This window comes from Psittacula echo (assembly GCF_963264785.1).
Source record: "Psittacula echo genome assembly, chromosome: Z".
Lineage (NCBI taxonomy): Eukaryota > Metazoa > Chordata > Aves > Psittaciformes > Psittacidae > Psittacula > Psittacula echo.
The window spans coordinates 36,470,393-36,490,233 of NC_137742.1; the positions used below are offsets into that span (position 1 = coordinate 36,470,393).

General features: G+C 36.5%; 1 protein-coding gene across 1 annotated transcript in view; it reads left to right on the forward strand.

The window, feature by feature from the left end:
* The window catches only part of CNTLN (centlein), a gene marked incomplete at its 5' end in the record, with an annotated part of 196,332 nt that overhangs the window by 90,122 nt on the left and 86,369 nt on the right, over nt 1-19,841 (forward strand). The window contains 6 exon segments of the mRNA XM_080637807.1: nt 2,729-2,810; nt 2,813-2,826; nt 7,384-7,473; nt 9,655-9,780; nt 14,865-14,986; nt 17,790-17,915. Coding sequence (XP_080493933.1) covers nt 2,729-2,810; nt 2,813-2,826; nt 7,384-7,473; nt 9,655-9,780; nt 14,865-14,986; nt 17,790-17,915 — 560 coding nt within the window.

Genomic DNA, 19,841 nt, shown 5'->3' on the forward strand with positions numbered 1-19,841 from the left:
CTTCATATTCTGCATAGAAAGAAACAAAATGGCTATGCCCATTAATGTGTTTCTGTCAAATACTAAGCCTACTAGGGTGTTTGCTTGCTTGATTTTAATCAACTTTGTGAACGGTCTCATTTCTTGATTGGCATGAATTTGGAGATTGTATTTGTTTGCTTAACCTTTTTTACACTGCCATTTCTGATTTTTGTCAGTGAACCTGATTTGTTTTACTTGGGTCATACCAGTAATTGAAATAGTAGGAACAACTGATAATTATACCAAATTATTTGTTCTCTACTGAAATGAGTATTTATCTGAAGAATATGTTCAAAACAAGTTGCAAGCAAGTCAGGTTGTGAGAACTTTGCTAATTAGGGAAAGTATGTGTAAAATAAAACTTCTAGCCAGTCTCACTAAGGTTGCCTTCTGAATCAAGCTTTGTTGACTGAAGAATTTACTTTTTCCTAACTTGTCATTACTGTCAGAGCACTGTTGGCAAATAGGGCTTTCATGAGGTTGTCCTAATCAGTGCAATGAGAGGTCATCTGAGTCAAATCAAGCCACTTGCACTGACTTTTTAAACTAACCTGCCCTTTTATTACGCATCAATTTGGGAGGGGATTTACGCCATCCTTTCTTTCAGCAATAGTGTTGGGTGCTAACTTCCAGCTGCCTGGATGCATTGACCATCTGGGAATTATATTGCACATCTGTTGCAAGGTTGGTATTGTCTGTCCACAGCCTTAAAGGACTGTGGAGGAGGTTTGCAGTAAAGCATTTCACCTTGTGATTGCCATAGACTGCCAGAACAGGTATATTGGTGTTACTTATGCTAAGCTAACAGATTTTTGCCTTGTGGTTGTGGGGTGTGTATATATATATACATATATATATGTATATATACACACCCCAGTGGGGTATGATCACAGATAGTTAATGAAAACTCATCTAAAAGGAGTAATTTATCACCATGGTAATTTGACCACTCTTGGTCACGTGTACACACATGAGGTCTCTATTGGATCATTGGGGATATGACTTAAAGATAGCTGGTACCAATGAAATCATATTTTGGTCTGGACAAGTTTTGTAACACAGCCATGGTGAGCAGTGTGTGGCAGTGTGCTATTGTACGAAGAGATTGCTGTGAATGGATTGATAGCTGGGAAGGGTCCTGGAATTCAATGGCATCATGAAATGACATACCTGCCTAGAGTAACACTGTGATCTAGAATCACCATTCATTTTTTCTGTAAGTCTTCAGTTTGACCACAATATGTGTGATGTCTGAGTTTATAGATATATTGGAGACCAGTTGTAGATTTACATAAAGAGGTACTTTTCTGAGGTAGTTTTTAATTAAGAATATCTTTATTGACAGAATATGCAGGTAAGTGGCCTTTATTCTGCATGTTTGATGGGTTAGTGATACCAACTTGAAATTTACCAGGAATAGTCTAGGAAGTAAAAAAACTTTGTCAAGAAATTTTGACAGCATTTGAGGTGCAAAATACCACAGTAGAATAAGTTGCTGCAGAAGAAACATCTTTATGAAACAACCGTTGTTAAGACTGTAAATTTGGATTTGGAAAATGCGGTGCTGATGGTAGTGTGAAAATATTATTTAACACTTTGGGTCCTGGTTTTGATTATGGATCATTAACAAAACCAGAATTATTTACATGGTCCTGTAATATTGGTAATGTTCTGTTTGTCTAGGCAATTTTAGCCAAATCATATAATCAATCATAGGATAGTTTGGGTTGGACGGGACTTTCAAAGGTCATCTAGTCCAACCTCCTGCAGTGAGCAGGGACATCTCAAACTAGATCAGGTTGCTCAGAACCACATCCAGCCTGGGTTGGAATGTCTCCAGAGATGGTGCATCCACCACTTCCTTGGCAACATGTGCCAGTATTGTACCACCCTCATTGTAAACAATTTCTTCCTCACAAACAGCCTGAATCTCCCCACTTTTAGTCTAAAACTATTACCACTCGTCCGGTCGCAACAGGCCCTGCTAAAAAGTCTCTCCCATCTTTCTTATAAGCCAGCCTGAAGTGTTCAAAGACAGCAGTAAGGTCTCTGTGGAGTCTTCTCCACACCGAACAACCCCAGCTTTCTCAGCCTTTTCTCACAGGAGAGGTGTTCCATCCCTTTGATTGGTTTTGTAGTTCTACCTCTAGATCTGCTTCATCAGGTTCATATCTTTCCTGTACTGAGGACTCCAGAGCTGGACACAGTACTCCACAGGTGGGGTCTCACCAAGCAGAACAGAGGGGCAGAATCACCTCCCTTGACCTGCTGGCTTACACACCTTTGCATGCAGCACAAGATGTGATTGGCCTTCTGGGCTGCAAGCGCACACTGCCAGCGCATGTCCAGTCTTTCATCCACCAATATCACCAAGTCTTTCTCCTCAGGGGTACTCTCAATCCATTCATTCCCCAGCCTGTATTGATACTGGAAGTTGCCATAACCCAGGTTCAGGACCTTACACTTGGCCTTGTAAAACCTCATAAGGTTGCATGGGCCCAACTTTCAAGCGTGTCCAGGTCCCTCTGGATGGCATCCCATCTCTTCGGCATGTCAACTGCACCACTCAGCTTCATGTCATAGTTTGGTATGCTTCCGATTTTTTTGTTCGTAATGTACTATCATTTTCTACGTATTTCAACAGCCTTCTTTAAGTGAACTAGAGTGTCTTATTACTATGCAAAAATCTGAAATAGAGCTTTTACAGGAAAAATTGAAAAAAGCAAGTCTTAACCTAGCAAAGCATAATTTGTATGCTACAGAAACTCTGGACAGAAACAGTATAAGGACTGAAAAAAGCATGAGGTGGGACAGTGTTACTGTCTTGTGTATTTGTGTCTAAGTCAGTCTGGTAAAGCCAAACATTTTTGCTCAAGGGTCCAGATAGTAATTTTAATACCTGTTGATACTGCTTATAATTCTGGAAGCTTGTTTGAATGGTTCTTGTGTTATCTGCCAAAGACTTGTTAAAATAGCTGTTGGGAGTAGAAGGTTTTACCTTATTAAATACTGAATAAGGGATTCTTAATTAAAAGAAATACTTGAATGATAAATCCTTTTTAGATTTGTTAAAGTGAATATTTATCAGATATTTTGTGGTGTTGATCAGAATGAACATCTTTCTTTGGAATGAAAAAGGGAATAATATAAATTGTGACTTTATAAATTAAAAAAGTGGGGTTTTTTTTTTTTCAAATTCTTATGTATGGTGTAGTATTTTTTTCATGAAGAATGACAATGTCCATTTGAGGTTTATACTTTCAACTGTTTATTACTAAGCATAGAATTGGACTTGCTGTTAAATTTAGGCACCACATAACAGTAAGCTGTAGCTACTGAAATAGATCTGTAAGTCCTTTTGCGGCTTTAATTAATTTATTAAATTAGCCAAAGCCATGATGGTTTTAGTGTGTTCAGCCTCTTCCTCATCTAAATTTTTTTTTTTTTTAAATTGTGCTTGTATAGAATATTGAAAACTTGGAAGACATTTCTGTATCAAGGTTACAATTAGGAACACTCTTCTGTGATGGTATAGTCTGCAAGGGTGGACCATCAATAGGAGAGGATCTGGTTCGAGATCATCTTGCCTTCACATGCTTGTGAGGTGGGCTGATGCCAACCTTATGAAGTTTAACCATGCCAAGTGCAAGGTCTTACACCTGGGTCGGAGCAATCTCAGGCACAGCTACAGGTTGGGCAGACAACAGATTCAGAGCAGCTCTGTGGAGAGGGACTTAGGAGTGATGGTTGATGAGCAACTTAACATGAGCCAGCAGTGTGCGCTGGCAGCCCAGAAAGCCAACTGTATCCTAGGCTGCATCAAAAGGAGCGTGACCAGCAGGTGGAAGCAGGTGATCCTGTCCCTCTACTCTGCTCTTGTGAGACCTCACTTGGAGTATTGTGTGCAGTTCTGGTGTCCTCAACATAAAAAGGACATGGAGCTGTTGGAACAAGTCCAGAGGAGGGCCACGAGGATGATCAGGGGACTGGAGCACCTCCCATATATTGACAGGCTGAGAAAGTTGGGGCTGTTCAGCCTGGAGAAGAGGAGGCTGCGTGGAGACCTCAGAGCAGCCTTCCAGTATCTGAAAGGGGCTTATAAGGATGCTGGGGATGGACTATTCATCAGGGACTGTAGTGACAGGACAAGGGGTAACGGGTTCAAACTTAAACAGGAGACGTTTAGATTGGATATAAGGAAGAAATTCTTTACTGTGAGGGTGGTGAGGCACTGGAATGGGTTGCCCAGGGAGGTTGTGAATGCTCCATCCTTGGCGGTGTTGAAGGCCAGGTTGGATGAGGCCTTGGGTGACATGGTTTAGTGTGAGGTGTCCCTGCCCATGGCAGGGGGATTGGAACTAGATGATCTCAAGATCCTTTCCAACCCTAACTAATTTACAATTCTATGATTCTGTCATGTTCTCCTTCCTTAGAAATCTCTTGGGTTTCCCACATCTGGTATTTTGTACCTTTTCCTTTCAAAACTGTATGGCTTGTTCTTTCTCAATATCCTGCACTCTATGCTAGTTTGTGGAAAAGACATATTTTATAACATTTGTTTAGAAGCATGCTGCGAAAATGTGCTTAAGTAAGGACAAAATGCTATACATGCAGTGTAGAGTATAGTGAAGAATATAAGGTGAGAAACAGCCCTCCAAGCACCAAGGTAGAGAAGGAGGAGAGAGAGAAGATGCTACAAGTGCTGAAGCATGTATTTCATTGCAGCCCATAGGCAGAACCAACATGGAGCACATCTCTTCACTATAGCTTGTGGAGGAGCCCACACCAAAGCAGATGGATATTCACTTCTGACGTGAACTGTGGCCTATGGAGGGCTTGCTCTGGAGCAGGTTTATCCTGAAGGACTCCAGCCTGTGCAGGGGCCCCATGACGGAGCAGGGAGAAGTAGTGAAGAGGAAAGAGTGGACAAGAGTAGCTCTTACGGGTTGACTCAAAGCTCCTGCTAGCTGTCCACCTGCACTGCTCAGCAGGAAGTTTGGGGAGTCAGGAGCAAAGTTGAACCTGGAGACCAGGGTAGGGTAAACCATGTTGGTTAAATATTTTCTTTACTTCTTACTATCTAAATATATTTTAATGACAATAATTTAATTTTCCCCAAGCTGAGTCTGACTGTGGTGGTGAATGGTAAGTAACCTCAATTTCTTTCTCTCAACCCATGAACTTTTTCATTGTGTATCTCCCTATTCTACTGAGAAAGGAGAGTGAGTGAGCAGTTGAGTTGGTGTTTGGCCCTTTGCTAAAGTAAACCCACCACAATGTCATTTCTTGTTTCCTCAGAATAATGTCAATAGGAGTGCTGTGTTTGTCATGAATTGGTCACTGTGTCAGGAGTAAAGCAGTTGCACCCACTTGACTAAAACCAAATACAAACTTTTAAATCCTATTATAGGGAATCTTGCTCCCTTTTGATACGTAGATCCTAGTCATGCTCTTTCAATACTTTGGGCTATTTTGGTATGTGCGCTTTTTCACGTGCGCACACAGTGTCTTTTAAAACTTTTGGGAACTAAATAGGCAGGCTACAATTCCATTGTATTTAGGCAAGACAGTAAGGAAAATTGTAGAAAGATTCCCACTTTAAGATCACAAAATACACATACAAAATAGAAAACATAGTAGGCTGTAATTACTGATTTTCCCTTGCAATGAAATATCTTCCTATTACCTTGTTATTCAGCCTTTTATGACAAAAGTATTCATGACAAAAGCTATTAGCACATGATTTGACTGGAAGAATATGTTGAATATACAGTTTTTGTTTTACAGTGATAATCCTTTTGACTTCACAAAGTCTCTGTCATGTTAACCCTTCACCCCCCTGCTTATGTGCATTCCCAGGATACAAAAAGAACAAGTAAGCATGGAATCACTTCTGCTCAGAATGACACTGCTTTGATTACTTTCTGCTGTAAAAACACAAATATTTTAAAGAATAAATAATTTGAAAAGTGTTAAAAAAAAGAGTCTGGGACAAAACAGGAACTTGCCACTAGTCTGATAAATTGGGATGTGTGGCCACATGACTGTATACTTCCACCTATGTGTGGTTGTGCAGAATGCAATTATATATATATATACATCTTATAGGCTAGTGTGGTTTTTTTTGTGAATTGCAGAAATACAAATTCCCACTGTCATACAGAGTAACAGAAACAACTTATTTTGTGAGTCAGATAATGCGGTGGTTAAAAGCTTTGTTAAATGTGTACAGTCTTCCTAGAGCTCTTTTTTGGAGCTTAAACTTCATAACTTTGTGGCCTGTGTATGATTTCTGTTACCTAATTCAACTGCCATCCGTATCTCTGCTGACTGATTCAGTAACTCAGCCCTTGGGTTTTTATAGGTAAGCTTTCTCAGTGCATGGGAGTTATGATTGCTTTTTATTGATATATATTCTACAGCATTCTTCTAAGTCTTTAATGTCAAGATGTGAAAAGGCATGAGTTAACAATACTGATAAAGCTCCTGTTGAAACACAGTGAATCAAGAATTTCCCATTTTTCTTCTTTAAAAAAACCTACCTGAATCTTGTCAAGCTCTGGTCCAGCTTCAGCCAACTTTTTGTTTCTTCAGCTGATAAAAATCATTGAGATTCCTGTCCACTGTTTTCAGTGCTATATCCTGGCAGATACTGACCTGATCTGTCTGTGCAGAAGAGTTCTCCAAGACTTTTCAGTAAGAGATTAATCTTGTTTGCCTTTTTTTTTTTTTTTTTGACTTCTTTTGGGACTCCATGCGGCACAGACCTGTTGCAATTCAAGAACATGACTATTTCCAGCCATGTCCCATGGTATCTTTCATGGATGCAAATGGGTAAAAGAAGGTTGTTTAGACAGAAGCATCTTTTCTTTTTCTGCTTTTTGTAACTCTGTTAACAGTTAATGTATGTCCCATCCACTTACCAGCTACTTCTTACATTAAATCGTGCATCTCAAAGTTTCATATCTTTTCATATTACAAAGGCTGTGTATTTCTGGTTTTCTACAATTTGGCTTAGTGTTTTGTAAGTATTCTTTAGGATCATTTGATGAAAAATCTTCTGTTGTTACCTGTTACTGACTTGGATTAACATTCTTTGCTCATAAAACTGGACTTAAAATATTAGAATTTGTGTATATATTTAATACAGGTATGGATAAATTTACTTTGGAATTTGAGGACTGAATTAAAAACTAAATGCTTAAATCTCGCAGCAGCAAACTTTGCAGTTGTGAGAAGAGTATTACAGATACTGTCCTCCAAACTGAGTTTTGCAGCAGCCCCAGGCAATCAAATTACAATGTATTTTACTATGCAGTCTCTTCTGTCTTAGTAGGAAAATTAAACTGTTTGCCTGTTTAGCAAAGATTGGCTTTGAACTGCCTATGTGGAGCTGTAAAGCCCAGACCCAGCTCCTTCTCTCCACAGACCTCTAGTCTCATCACTAAACAGGAAAAAAAACTTTCAAACAATAGAATGTTTCTTAATGCACATCACCAATCCCACCTGTTCTCACAGGGAATTATTTCCATGTCCATGAATAGTTAGAATGTTTCTCTTCTTTTTTTTTTTTTTCTTGGCTTTGTGAAAAAGATTCACAGTGCCATTCTGGGTAGCTATATATGAGGTCTGTGTGTGTGTAAAGAGAATCTGTTGTGTACTCACTGTATCTGATCACCTTTGATTAAAGCAGCAAGACTATGAATTTTAAATTTTCTGCAATTTTTTTCTCTCAATTCTGCTGTAGAGTCTCTACATTCTTAACAGTCTGGTGCCAGTTGGTCCACTTCTTTTCCTTTTTTGTCCTTCTCTTTGACAACAAATGGAGTGCTTTGACCTTTTATTCCTGGTTTCAGAGAAATACTGTGTTTTCTAAGTCTTCTGTATACAAACATAAAGTTTAACTAGGAAACACTTACTGAAAATAATGCATTCTGGGGTTTTTTTGGAAAAATAAGTATGGGTATGCACTGATTATGAAAGAAGATGGGGGTTTTATTTAAGATCTTGATTTTATTCAAGAAATCTGGGGCTTTGAAAATGAGTATGTATTTTGATATGTTGGTCTTGGGATGTTCTGTTTCAGACACCTGAAAGAGATCAATTTGTTTTAATTATTATTAGTGTGTATGAACTGTTGTAAACTTTTGTGTGTATCTCTGAGAATTATTAAAAAAATGTAAATTGATAATATTTTGGAGAAACCTATTCTTAGTACAATGTTATACTGACAATATAAAACCATAACATTGGGAATACTGTTGTAAGTGTTGATTAAAACTTTCCTCAAGTTTCTTGTGTTATATAAAGGGACTGACAGAAATGTACAAAATATATTTGGCATTCAGATTTTAAATGGCCTAAAATTCTTTCCAGATGTTTGTTTTGTTTGGGTTTTTTTGTGGGGGAGGACAGAGGGATGAGGAGAAGGTGTTGTCTTTTTTTGCTTTGATTTGGGCTTTTTTTGTTTGGGCTTTGTTTTTTAATTTTTATTTTTTAAATCTTATTCAGGCACATTTCAGAAGCAAAAGCACCTTGGCAATATTTAAATTCTTAAATATGTGATGATATTATTTTCTGATATTCCATGATTTTGTTTTATTTCTCCTTTGTGAAACTGATACCATTTGAAGTGAAAATGTGATATACAGTGTCTTGCAAACATTTAATACTGAAATGTAATGGTCAAAATAAAAAATTGCAGTTGCTCATTAGGATTTTCTTTAGATTAATTGAATGGAATCGTGGAAGTGTTGAAAAATATAGTATTTAAGAAGACTTTATCCTCAATTCCTTTTGATGTAAAACAGTTCTTTTACAGTGAAAATGGCAGCATGCAACAATAATCACAGTTAATATTGTTTTCTTTTTATTTTATGTATTTACTTAATAGCATTTTACCCTATCGATATTAAGTATGTGTTCGTATTTCTCTGTCCTTAACCAAAGTTATTCAGAAAATCAGAAAGTCTAATTTGATGAGGTCTTTCTTTGCCATAAGGACATATGACATAGAATGAACAGAAAGCTGCCCAGTTTAAGTGTTACTTTTGCATATTCTTTCTCCAGATTGCTATATGAAGCTGTACATGATATAAACACATATTCTTGTCTCTAGTTAGTCACATTATAGTTAATGACCATATGGTCATTATGGTATAAGATCTACTGTCTGTTGTATTTATATTCCTCAAGCATATTGTTCCTTCAACTTCACAGTGTGTTAAACTATTTCAAAGGGAAAAAAATCCTTTCCCTCTTGTTTCTGGTTGTCCTATCAAGTGTAACCTTGGACCCTTATAGAGCAATTAGACCAGCCTCTATCCCCTCCTTTGTAATGAGGTTTCTTGCATTTCTGAGTCTATAACCCTTTAGTCTTCCCTAATGGGACATCATTATTCTGAAAGAAACAATGTAAATGTAAATGAATATTCTCATTAACGAGTCACAGAGAAACCTTTAGTGGTAGCGCTGTGGTAATTCTGCTTGTTATTTCTCTGGTATTCCATGCAGATTTTATTTTTTTTTTATAATTCATTATTAGTATTCAAAATTACTTCTTTTTTAATTCTGCATGTCTTTCATAATCCGATGTTCCAACTAGTTCAACCATGTCCTTGTTTTATTCTCCAGGAACCACCTGTGAAACGTTCAAGGTCTCTGTCCCCAAAGAGCTCTTTTAGAGAGTCAGAGGAGCGAAGGAAGCTTAAAATAGCTGAAAGGAAGATTGAAAACTTAGAGAAGACACTGCAGCTAAAGGTGAACATTAAAAAATAAAAATAGAAAAACACCTCTAGCTATAAGCTTGCATAGATAAAGATATACCAAAATAAACAGGCATTTTAGAAATGCAAAATGCACATATCATTATGGACTGTAAGTGTGTTAGCATCAGAGAGCACTCTTCTTTAGTTTGTCTCTTTGTTTTACTGCTAGGAATTTTGTGTTGATACTCCTGTAGTCCTGTGGAAATCTTAATTTGAGCTGTCATCAATAATATGTACTTGTTGAATATATTTTAAAATTTGTGTCTGAGAATATATACTTTGAGAAATTCATGTATTCATATAGAAATAAAGTGAAGCAGAAATCACAAATATTTTTTTTTCTTTTGTACAGTGAAGGCAACCAGTATTTTAAAATGCTAAAGTAAATTATTTGGCGCAGATTTACCGCTTGTACTCTTTGAAATCATGGCTCAGAAGTTGTTACTCTAACAAATGCTGCAAAAAAACCACAAACCAGCAAACAACCCCTCCACTCTAACCATTGGTAGAAAAGCTTAATTGAGCATGTATTACAATTTCTCATTTTGTCCCCATTTTATAGATTTTTGTTGGTTTAGTTTTCTACTTCAAAAATAGCACCTTTTGAGGAATTTATTCAAACTGCACTTCAGAATGCAAAACCCAAACCTTGAGTCAGAATTTCTTAAATGTTTATGAGTCCTCCCTTCCCCCCCCCCCTTCCCTGTAATCTTCCTTCCTTATATCTTCCTCTCCCTTCCTCTTTGTCTCCTCCTCTGCCTTCCATCCCCTTCTTTCTCGTCTCTTTCCCCTTTCTTTCCCTTCTTCTACCCTCCCCTCCCCTTCCCTCCCCTGCCCTGGCCTGCCATTCCCATGCTTGTTCAGAGTTATGGAATTTAAAAGATATTTTCAGTATATGTAGCCTATAGCAGAGCTGGCTATATTGAACATGCTGTGGTAAATGTTGGGTAAGTGAAAAAATTTGGGGACTCTACAAACTGGAGTGCTGAGCTCCTCCCTCATGCAAAAAGACACTCATATGTGATAAGTCAACCTTAGGAAAAAATGTGAGTGGGAATTATATTTCAGCACAAATGCAGAAGTTCCTCACCCTGTATACTTGAGAGGGTTTAATATAGGGTGTAATACACATAGAGTATATGAACAGGAAAGATGATTTAGACTTCAAATTCAGCCTTACAGTCCATCTTGTTCCTTGGAGTCCAAAGGTTACTTCCGTTTTTAATTTCTGTTGAGAAATCTAAGGCGTGTCCTGCCGGCTGTACCTGAGAACTGGTGTTTGGCAGGCCTGCTGTTTGTTACTCTTACTTGGCCTGCCAGATGCTGATGCTACAGGTTATTCTAGTGCTTTGGACTACAGCTGTTCTGACGGCAACAAAAGTCACACGTGAGTATGTATGGTGTATGGTTGTTGTCTTAAATGTTAGAGAATTCCACATTTCTTTGTGTTTTCTTCTAGAAAGAGGAGACAAGAGAAGCACTCCAATTTTCTGAGCAGATAAAAAAATAACAATGTTATTCTCTATGCATGACCTCATAATTTTTACTGCTTACCATACTGCCAATGTAATTTCTTCTTTTTCTTCTTAAAGGATAATTTAGAAATCTGTGCAGCTTTATTATGTGGCAAGTATGGGATCTCTGTTACAGCTGTTAATTTATGAGGTCTTCCAGGGCTGTCTTCTGTCGCCCCTTGAAACTGAATGTATGAACTCCTTACATTTTCTTTAGGAAGCCTTCTTGGTTGCTTTTGCAGAATGCCTTAATTGACTGAAAAGAAGCTGTAGAAGCCCGGGTAACGTACTAAATACTGTTGTGGCACTACATTCAGAATTCAATAAGGCTATTGCCAGCATGAGAGTGAACTCATCTGTCATTAATATTAACATCAGAATAATTCTGTTGGCATTGTATGATTTTATTTTTTTTTTTATATTAGCCTCCTCTCAGGCAGTGCTTCCAACAAAGAATAATGTATGTGATCAACACTTTCGAATGTGGTGCTTGCATTATTGCCTCCTCAAGCAAAGTGTTGACTATATGATTACTTGAAAGAAACTTGCTCAGAAAAGTGCTTGCTCTATCAATAAGCATACTGATCATGCATATCCTGAAGATTAAATGGTGACTTTATCCATCAGTCCTTTGAAAAACAGGTAATAAAAAAAACCCAACAAAACCCCACCAAAACCAAACCAACATTATTATTTATGGGGCTTTCAGGAACAGAAATATGTGATGCCCCAATCAGCATTACAAAAGAACAGAAAAGAGCGAAGTTCTGTGTTCTCCTCAGGTGACTCATTTTTGGCCAAGGAAAGTTGGCTCTTACTGTCTTTTTGCTAATACAGTCATATCAATTCAGTGTGTCCATACTTTTGGTAAAGAATCAGCTTCATTTCTGCACTCCAGGACATACTACAAAGGAACAGAGCATGTTTGATTGCACCCTTTTTTAAGGAAGAGAATGTCAAAGTAAATGAGAATATTTCATGGATTTTTGAATAAGAAATTATCAAGCTGGTACTTAGAATGTTCCAAAACATAGGGTGTCAATCTACTGTTGGCCTTCAGGAAGTGGGTAGAAGTCTGATTGCCAAGAGTTAGATATCGGATACAAACTAAGAATATATTCTCTTCTCCCATATGATGTTTCTAGAACTGTGATCCATGTTATAGCCTGGAGGAGATATTCTGGGCTTTAACTGGAAAGTTTTCAAAAGCAATAGGTCGTCTTCCCTTTAAGTTTTCTTACTCTTTTTGTTTGAAGTCCTAAGATATTGGAGTAAATTAGAACTAGAATATATCAATCTTTAGGGCAACCTTAATACTTATTAACGTCAGCTATGGCACAGTGTTATATTTAGATACTATATATATATAGTACTATTCTATTTATGGTGTTCAGATCCTGAAAATAATATTATTAATATTGTGTCTTGTCCACATAACTACTTGTGGGGATTTTTTTTTTTTTTTTTATAGTGGTAAGATTCCTGACTTCTTGTCAGCCTAAAAAGAGTGATCAAAGAACTGAATCAATATATTGTGTAATTCCATTTTAATTCAATTTGTTACCGGTCAATTTCAACAAAATTTTGAACTAGTGATTAGAATCTTCTGGCTTGTCTGAACTACCTGAAAAAACCAAAATGACTTCTTTTCACAGGCATTTGGGTTCTTCGTTCTGCAGATTAGACTTTTTTCTTTTTGTCTTTCACACTGCATGGGAGGTACTAAGAATGGTAGTGGAGAGCTGGAGAATAACCTGGAGATGCAGCATTGCTGAAGATGGTTGTTTTTTCTCATTTCTGTCACTGTACAGGAAAATATATACAAGAGAGGTTAATTATTAGAGAACTATAATATAATTCAACTAGAGAGAGATGGAACTAACAAATTATGAAAATTACAGTGCAAAGATAAAGTTCTGAAATTCTTACTTCAATAGAGTCATTGGGGCAGTTAATTTCCTAATTTCTATTTCTGCAAAAATAGCAACTGATAAGGGAAAAGAATAACTAGCAGAATGGGTAATGAAACATGTAAGCAATAATGAAAAATGTGGATTCATAAACAGGAAAGGCCAAATTCTGCATTTGGTTATATTTCTGAAAGGGTGTTGACACTAATAAACTACTGAAGTTTTATGCTGAAGACATTATTTTTTCCAGTACTTTTCCAAACGATCCGTTTTCACTCGCAAGATCAAACAATCTCAGAGCAATAATTTCATTAACTTCTTTTGAAAACAGCATCTGTAATTGGATTCTTGTAAAAAATTCCTGTTATAGTGTCAAACAAAGCTTGGTAATGGTCACTCTGTCCTTTGTCATAAATTTATCTTGCTATTTGTGTGATGATTGTTATTAATATCAATGTAGTATTTATATGAGTCACTTAAAACCAGACATAAGTACTTCTTAAGCAATTCCAGTTTTATAAATATATCTGGGTTAGAGTTTGTTTCAGGAAAAAAAAAAGTAACACCACTGCTATGGGAAAGTATTTAATAGTAAGGTCACTTTGGTACCTGCTTCTACTCCTAAATCTGCTTTTTGTGTGGCCTGATTTACTTCCAGAAAACATCTGGAATTTTATATATAGTAGCATCTGAAATTTTAGCTGGTATCTTTCAGCTTTGTTTATGCATCATGAAAGCTAGGCTATATTTTAGAAGCCAAGCTTAGTCTAGGTACTTTTTAGTTAGCACTACTGTAGAAACCCTTGCCATGTTTTTACAGTGGGATTTTTTATTGCTTGCAGCTCTGAATATTGATGTATCTTATTTATTGACTAATGCTGAAATGCCCTCCTAGCATATAAGCAGGAAATACGTGCAAATAAAGTACTGTGATTTACTTATAAAGTAAGGAACATGTTCTGTAGTTCTCTACAAGCAGAGCTCCCATTGAACCAGAAGAGAAGCACTGAGGACAAATTTTACTGCGGGATCATGTCTGGCAAATTCTTTACTACTGTATGCCAGCATTAAACTTGCTGTGGAATGTCCTGTTCTTAATGTTTTTCAGAGCACAGTATGGTCACTTAGGAAAATCTTCTTTTAAACTTGCATTATTTTATCCTGTGATATAAATCTTTTGTTCTGTAAAAGCAGAGGACAAAGTCTGGATGCCGCAGACTTGTATATATTTACAGAAATAAATCAATGTATGGGAAAATCCTGAAACTATTTAATCTAGGGGGTTTTGATGTTGACTTCAGGGGTGGGCAGTGTTTTCCTTAAAATATGTAGATTAGTTTTCCATAAAGAAAAAAAAAATAATCCTTTTTCAGTGTGTTGGGGCAATGCATTCGTAAGTTGAAAACTGGTATTTTGGTAGTAAATTTTTTTAAGTTTCTCAACATCATGAAAAAGTGAAAGTAAATTTTGCCAAATAAGCAAAAATCTGCCACTCTAGCAATAAGAAAAAAATTGACCTCCAATATTATTATTCCTGATCTTTTTATTTAGATTTCTGTTTACTAGTTACTTAAGCAGAACTTTTGTTTCTGTGTGACAGTCTCTTACATTCTGCCCAGCTGTAATTTTGGTTTTTTTTTGTTGCTATACAGACTCACGAAACTGATGAGCTAAGAGCAGCCCATGAAAAATGCAGAGAGAGGCTGCAGATGTTACAGACCAACTACAGAGCACTAAAAGAGCAATTAAAGCAGTGGGAAGAGGGTGATAGCAGGTAAGTTACGTAGCTCATTAAAAACATTTCCCTTACACAAGAAATCTGAACAAAAATATTATATAGATGTTTAAAAGAGAATTTGATTTGAGAAGCTGCTGTGTGGTGATCAAGACTTTATTCTTTGTTTAAGCAGAATACATGGCATACCCCTATATGAGAAAAATTGCAGTTGAAACCTAGAGTAAAATGTATTGAGCTGACACCTTGACTTATTTTATTTAGGATGTCATTGTGAGCCTGGGTACTGGGCAAAGGGCTGTTAGGGCTGCTTATTTATGTTCATCTAATTCCCCAGTTGATTAATTTGTTGACAGTGTATGTTTTTAATTTTCAATAATAGATCAATTTCTCCTTGTGTTTCAAATAGTTTTTATAAATAATTTTATCCGCTAAAAATACAGAAATAACAGTCTCTCTACCATTTGGTGATTCAAACATTAACTGAAGCTAATCCTAAAATCCCCTTCTTAATAGGGAAAAAAAAAGAGTATGTGCATGAAAAGCACTGTTAAGTGTCTATAAAATCAGTTATTTCTGATAATTCTACAAAAATACTGCAGTACTGTCTTTATTAAAGACTCTAACACATTAAAATTTAAATAGAGAATATTTTATATATAAAATTCTCCCTTAAATTCTGTACAAAACACTTTTATACAGAAAATTTTATACAGAATTTTTGAAGAGTGAGAATTTTTGGTAAACAGACACATTTCAGGTATATGAAGACATTTTTTATCATGTCAGTTATCAGACAGTGCTTAGATACAGTTTTTCAGGCCCTGTTTCAGGAAAGTAATTTGAGCAGATCATTGCATCCTGGTGGCTTTAGTAATACTTCATTGTGCACCTACAGTTTAATAAACACATAGATATTTTACTACAAATAATTCTTTTTGTAACTACAGCAATACTGACTAATTTTGACACAAATTTTGTAACTCTGTCTGACCAAAAATTCACAGAAATTGCTGCAAAACTGGGAGCTCTTCAGAGCGACATAAAGTGTCCTACTTTGAATGATAAACTGTCCCTCATATATAAATAATGCTTTGCCCTATCTGAGTAGATTTGCATTGCTTTGTAATACTGTAATATTTATCTAAAAATGGTTTGTCTTTTAAAAAATAAAAACGAAGTGGGAATGAAAATAATTGCAAGGTACAAATGTGCTACAGGCATTGGTAGCACAGGAGTATTTTTTGAAATATCAAAGCATGAACAACAATTGAATTTGTTTAAATTAGAATGAAAAGGTGTTGTTTATTTAGGAAAGATAGATGTTTTTATCTTCTATTGCACAGTTTTAAATTCAGTGCAATCTGGGAATGACTAAAATCTACTGGATGATAGTTACTGTTTTGAATTAAATTATTTAATTCCATGCCTAAACCTAAGTGAGGCATTCACAGTCCACAGATAAAAAAAAAAATCAACCTAGATAAAAACAGTATCAAAACTTGAATCAATCCAATCTGATATACAATGAAGCACTGAGTGTTCTGGTTCTGATAGTTAAAAAAACAAGGGAGGGGGAAGGGAAAGGGAGACTAAAGCAACTTCTGTTTCTGTTTAAAATAAATTACGCTAGCTTCTGTCTTGACAGAAAGGTATTTGGGAAAAGTAGATGGTGGGGAAGGTGTAATACTAAATCTTTATTCATGTAGGGGAGTTTTTCATATATAATTAAGGTAAGCTGCAGATTACATGGTTTGATCACTTTTGTTGTCAGAACTGAATTCTATGAAGCCATCATACTAAAAGAGGTTTGTGGTTTTTTTTCTTTTTAATGTGGCTAAACAAAGAAAAGTGGCCAAGACACAAATAAAAACAATCTGTAAATAGTTACACCTTACACTGTAATTCTGGTACCTCAAAAAGCTTTATATTGCTGGTGTAATGTAAATTGTGCATTAAGAGCTCAGTATCAGCTGCTTATGTGGCACTTCTGATCCTCTGTAAGTGATGAAGGACCCCATTCTTTTTGATTCTTCATAGATTAGACTCTGTTATTGAGATGGCAGCTGATGGGACCTAATGCACCTGTCAGTGTACATGCAACTTCCACTGACATACGTGACTGCAAAGATGATGGGGGCCTTATGAGGTTACTACATTCTCCAAGAGTTTATTTCTATCCCAGCAGAAATGTAGGTTGCAGAGGGTATTAAATTTATTTTGTAAAGGATTTTTTTTAATATAATTTTGATTTTTTGCATTACTAAAATACATGAAAACACTATAATTACACAAAACCTGAAATATTTTCACTTTCTTTTTCTGAGTTTCTAAATTCAGTATGCTTTTTCCTGGTCCATCATCTTATCCATGGGCAACTTATTCTTTCATTAGGCCAGTTTGATTTAGAGTGGACATTAGTGTAACTTGGTTTTGCAAGAGGCATAGTTTTGTAGATTGGTTTTGCAGAGGCACTGGGGGAGCTGGTGTCTCCTGCATTGTTTTGCGAGAGTTTGTATGATGGTTTCACCTTCTGCTTTCTCATGCTAATATTGTAAGCAATGTTAACAGAATGAATGTGGGTGACACTGCTCTGCCACATCAGTTGAGAGCCATGGTGCCATACTAGCATATCTGTGTGAAGCTATGTAATTGATCTTTTGTATAATTACCATATTTAAATTTTCATGCCTCACAGAATGTATACAGCATACAATATTTATATTCAGTGTATGCTGTAGTTTTAAAATTTATATTTCTGAAAGGAAGTACGCTTTTATTTTTGTCATCCTAAGACATGTAGGTATCTGAAAACAAACTACCTCTTTTTACTGATGAACAGGATTGAAAGTGATAAAGGCAGATACCAGCATGCAGACCCCCATCAGCTTTGTCAAGAGGATTCTGATGCTGTGTGGAATGAACTAGCTTTTTTCAAAAAGGAACACAAAAGGCTATTGATAGAAAAGTTGAGTTTGTTTCTTAAATGATGTTTACATAAAGAAACGTTCTGCTGTTTTTTCTGAAGTTAGTGCTTTGCAGGTCACAGAAGAGAAATTCCTTGCAAAATTCCAATATAAAACCATCTTCTACCAAAAGCAGAAAAGGAAAACATCAGCTCTTTTTTTTTTTCCTTTTTTTTCTCTTCCCCTCTTAAATCAGTGACAAGTTACAAGTTTGCTAGCACTAACAGAAACTGTATTCCATGATCTAGGGATTGTGTTAATTAATATGGCTCTCATCTGTTGGAGGTGTCGCTCTTCATTAGCCTGTGTTTTACACACTGCCGTGCTTCATTTTTGGAATGAGGTGGTGAGGGGATAACCTAGCCAGCCATCCTTGTTTGATCTCTGTGATACATACGCAATGCAGAATGCCTCAGCTCTCTTGGTTCCCTGCCCTGTCCTGCTAATCCCAGCTGAGCTCATTATGGTGTAGCCTTGCTGCTACTCCTGGAGCCAGAGCTGTCCAAGCTAATTACTGGTAGCAGCAGAGCTGCCTGTTAAGGGTCTGGTGTGGATCTGCTAACATGGTCCTTGGTAGTGACCTGCAAAAAGCACGAGGGAGTTGCTCTCTTTCTTGCTGTGCACAGCCTGTCCTTTGGGTTTAGTGCTGATCCCTTCACACAGCTCTTTTAGCTGTAGTAAGTGTAAAACTTGGTGAAGGAAACTCTTACTTTAGAAAACATACAGTTTGCTGCTTTGATCTCATAATTCATAGGCTATTATACTCAACTAGGCAAAGTAAGAAAATGTTCTTTTATACTAGACAAAAGGAAGATAGTATGGTATAATTAGCCCTTTGCTGCTATTTAACACTTTCTGTAAGTCAAGTTGATTTTTCTTTTTTTCATTTAAGAATCAAGACATCATAGAAACTTCTATTCAGACTTTGGTTTTTGTCAGCTTTAAAGAAAATGTGTTTTCCCAATGGATCACAGTGTAAACTGATTTTGTGGAGATATAATGAAGACTGGTATTACAGAATTTCAACAGCAGTAAATTGTTTTGTAGTATGTAAGTGCTTGTGTTGCCCGTAAGCTGATTTAACATATTAAATACAATATTGCCAGGAGCTGTATTGCATGGAGTGTTCTTATATCAGCCAGTTACAATTGTGTGCCTATTCTTGTCACTTCATTGTCACATCTTCGTTGTTTTTAAACTATCACAACGAATTTTCACATGTACTACTTCTGTTTATTCTTATGTAGCAAAGAGCACTTTATTGCCATGCATTTAATTGCAATTGCAGTTCTTCTTTTATCACTAATCAACGCATGCACCACAGGCAACAGTAACTCAGGAGCAATAACATAAGAATTCTTTTCACACAAAGCCATGAAAGAAAAATTGCTTATGTATTTAGCCTAAAGGTTGGTACAGTTGGACTGCTTTTCTAGACCTCCAGTGCAGTTACATTTATGGAGGACACCCTTATGTTTTCTTCATTGTGGATCAGCAGACTTGACTAGTGGTGAAGTGGCATGAGGAAGCAGTTGAGCTCTTCAAAATACAGATTAAGTGAACGTGAGTTCTTAAAATTCTGCATGATACTTAGTAAGAAGCCGGTGCACCTCTCTGATCATTAAAGTGAAATCCTTGGTGTGTTTAGGTGCTTTTTACTCCTTATGAGCAATGAATCTTATTGTTAGTTGAAGTAAGGAAGGAATGAATAAATAACTCCTCTGTTTTTTATATCTGTCTTCAGTGTCTGTCTCTTATAACGTGTGTCTTTAAATTGCTGAAGAAGTCAGCATTTCAAGATCTGAGCTCATTTTGTTACTCAAACTCAATACTAAATTTAGTGTACTTTCCAGATTCTAGCCCTAGCTAGATAGGGCTTCTTTCGTATGCTCTGTGAATAAAGGACATGATCTACAGAGCTGTACCAA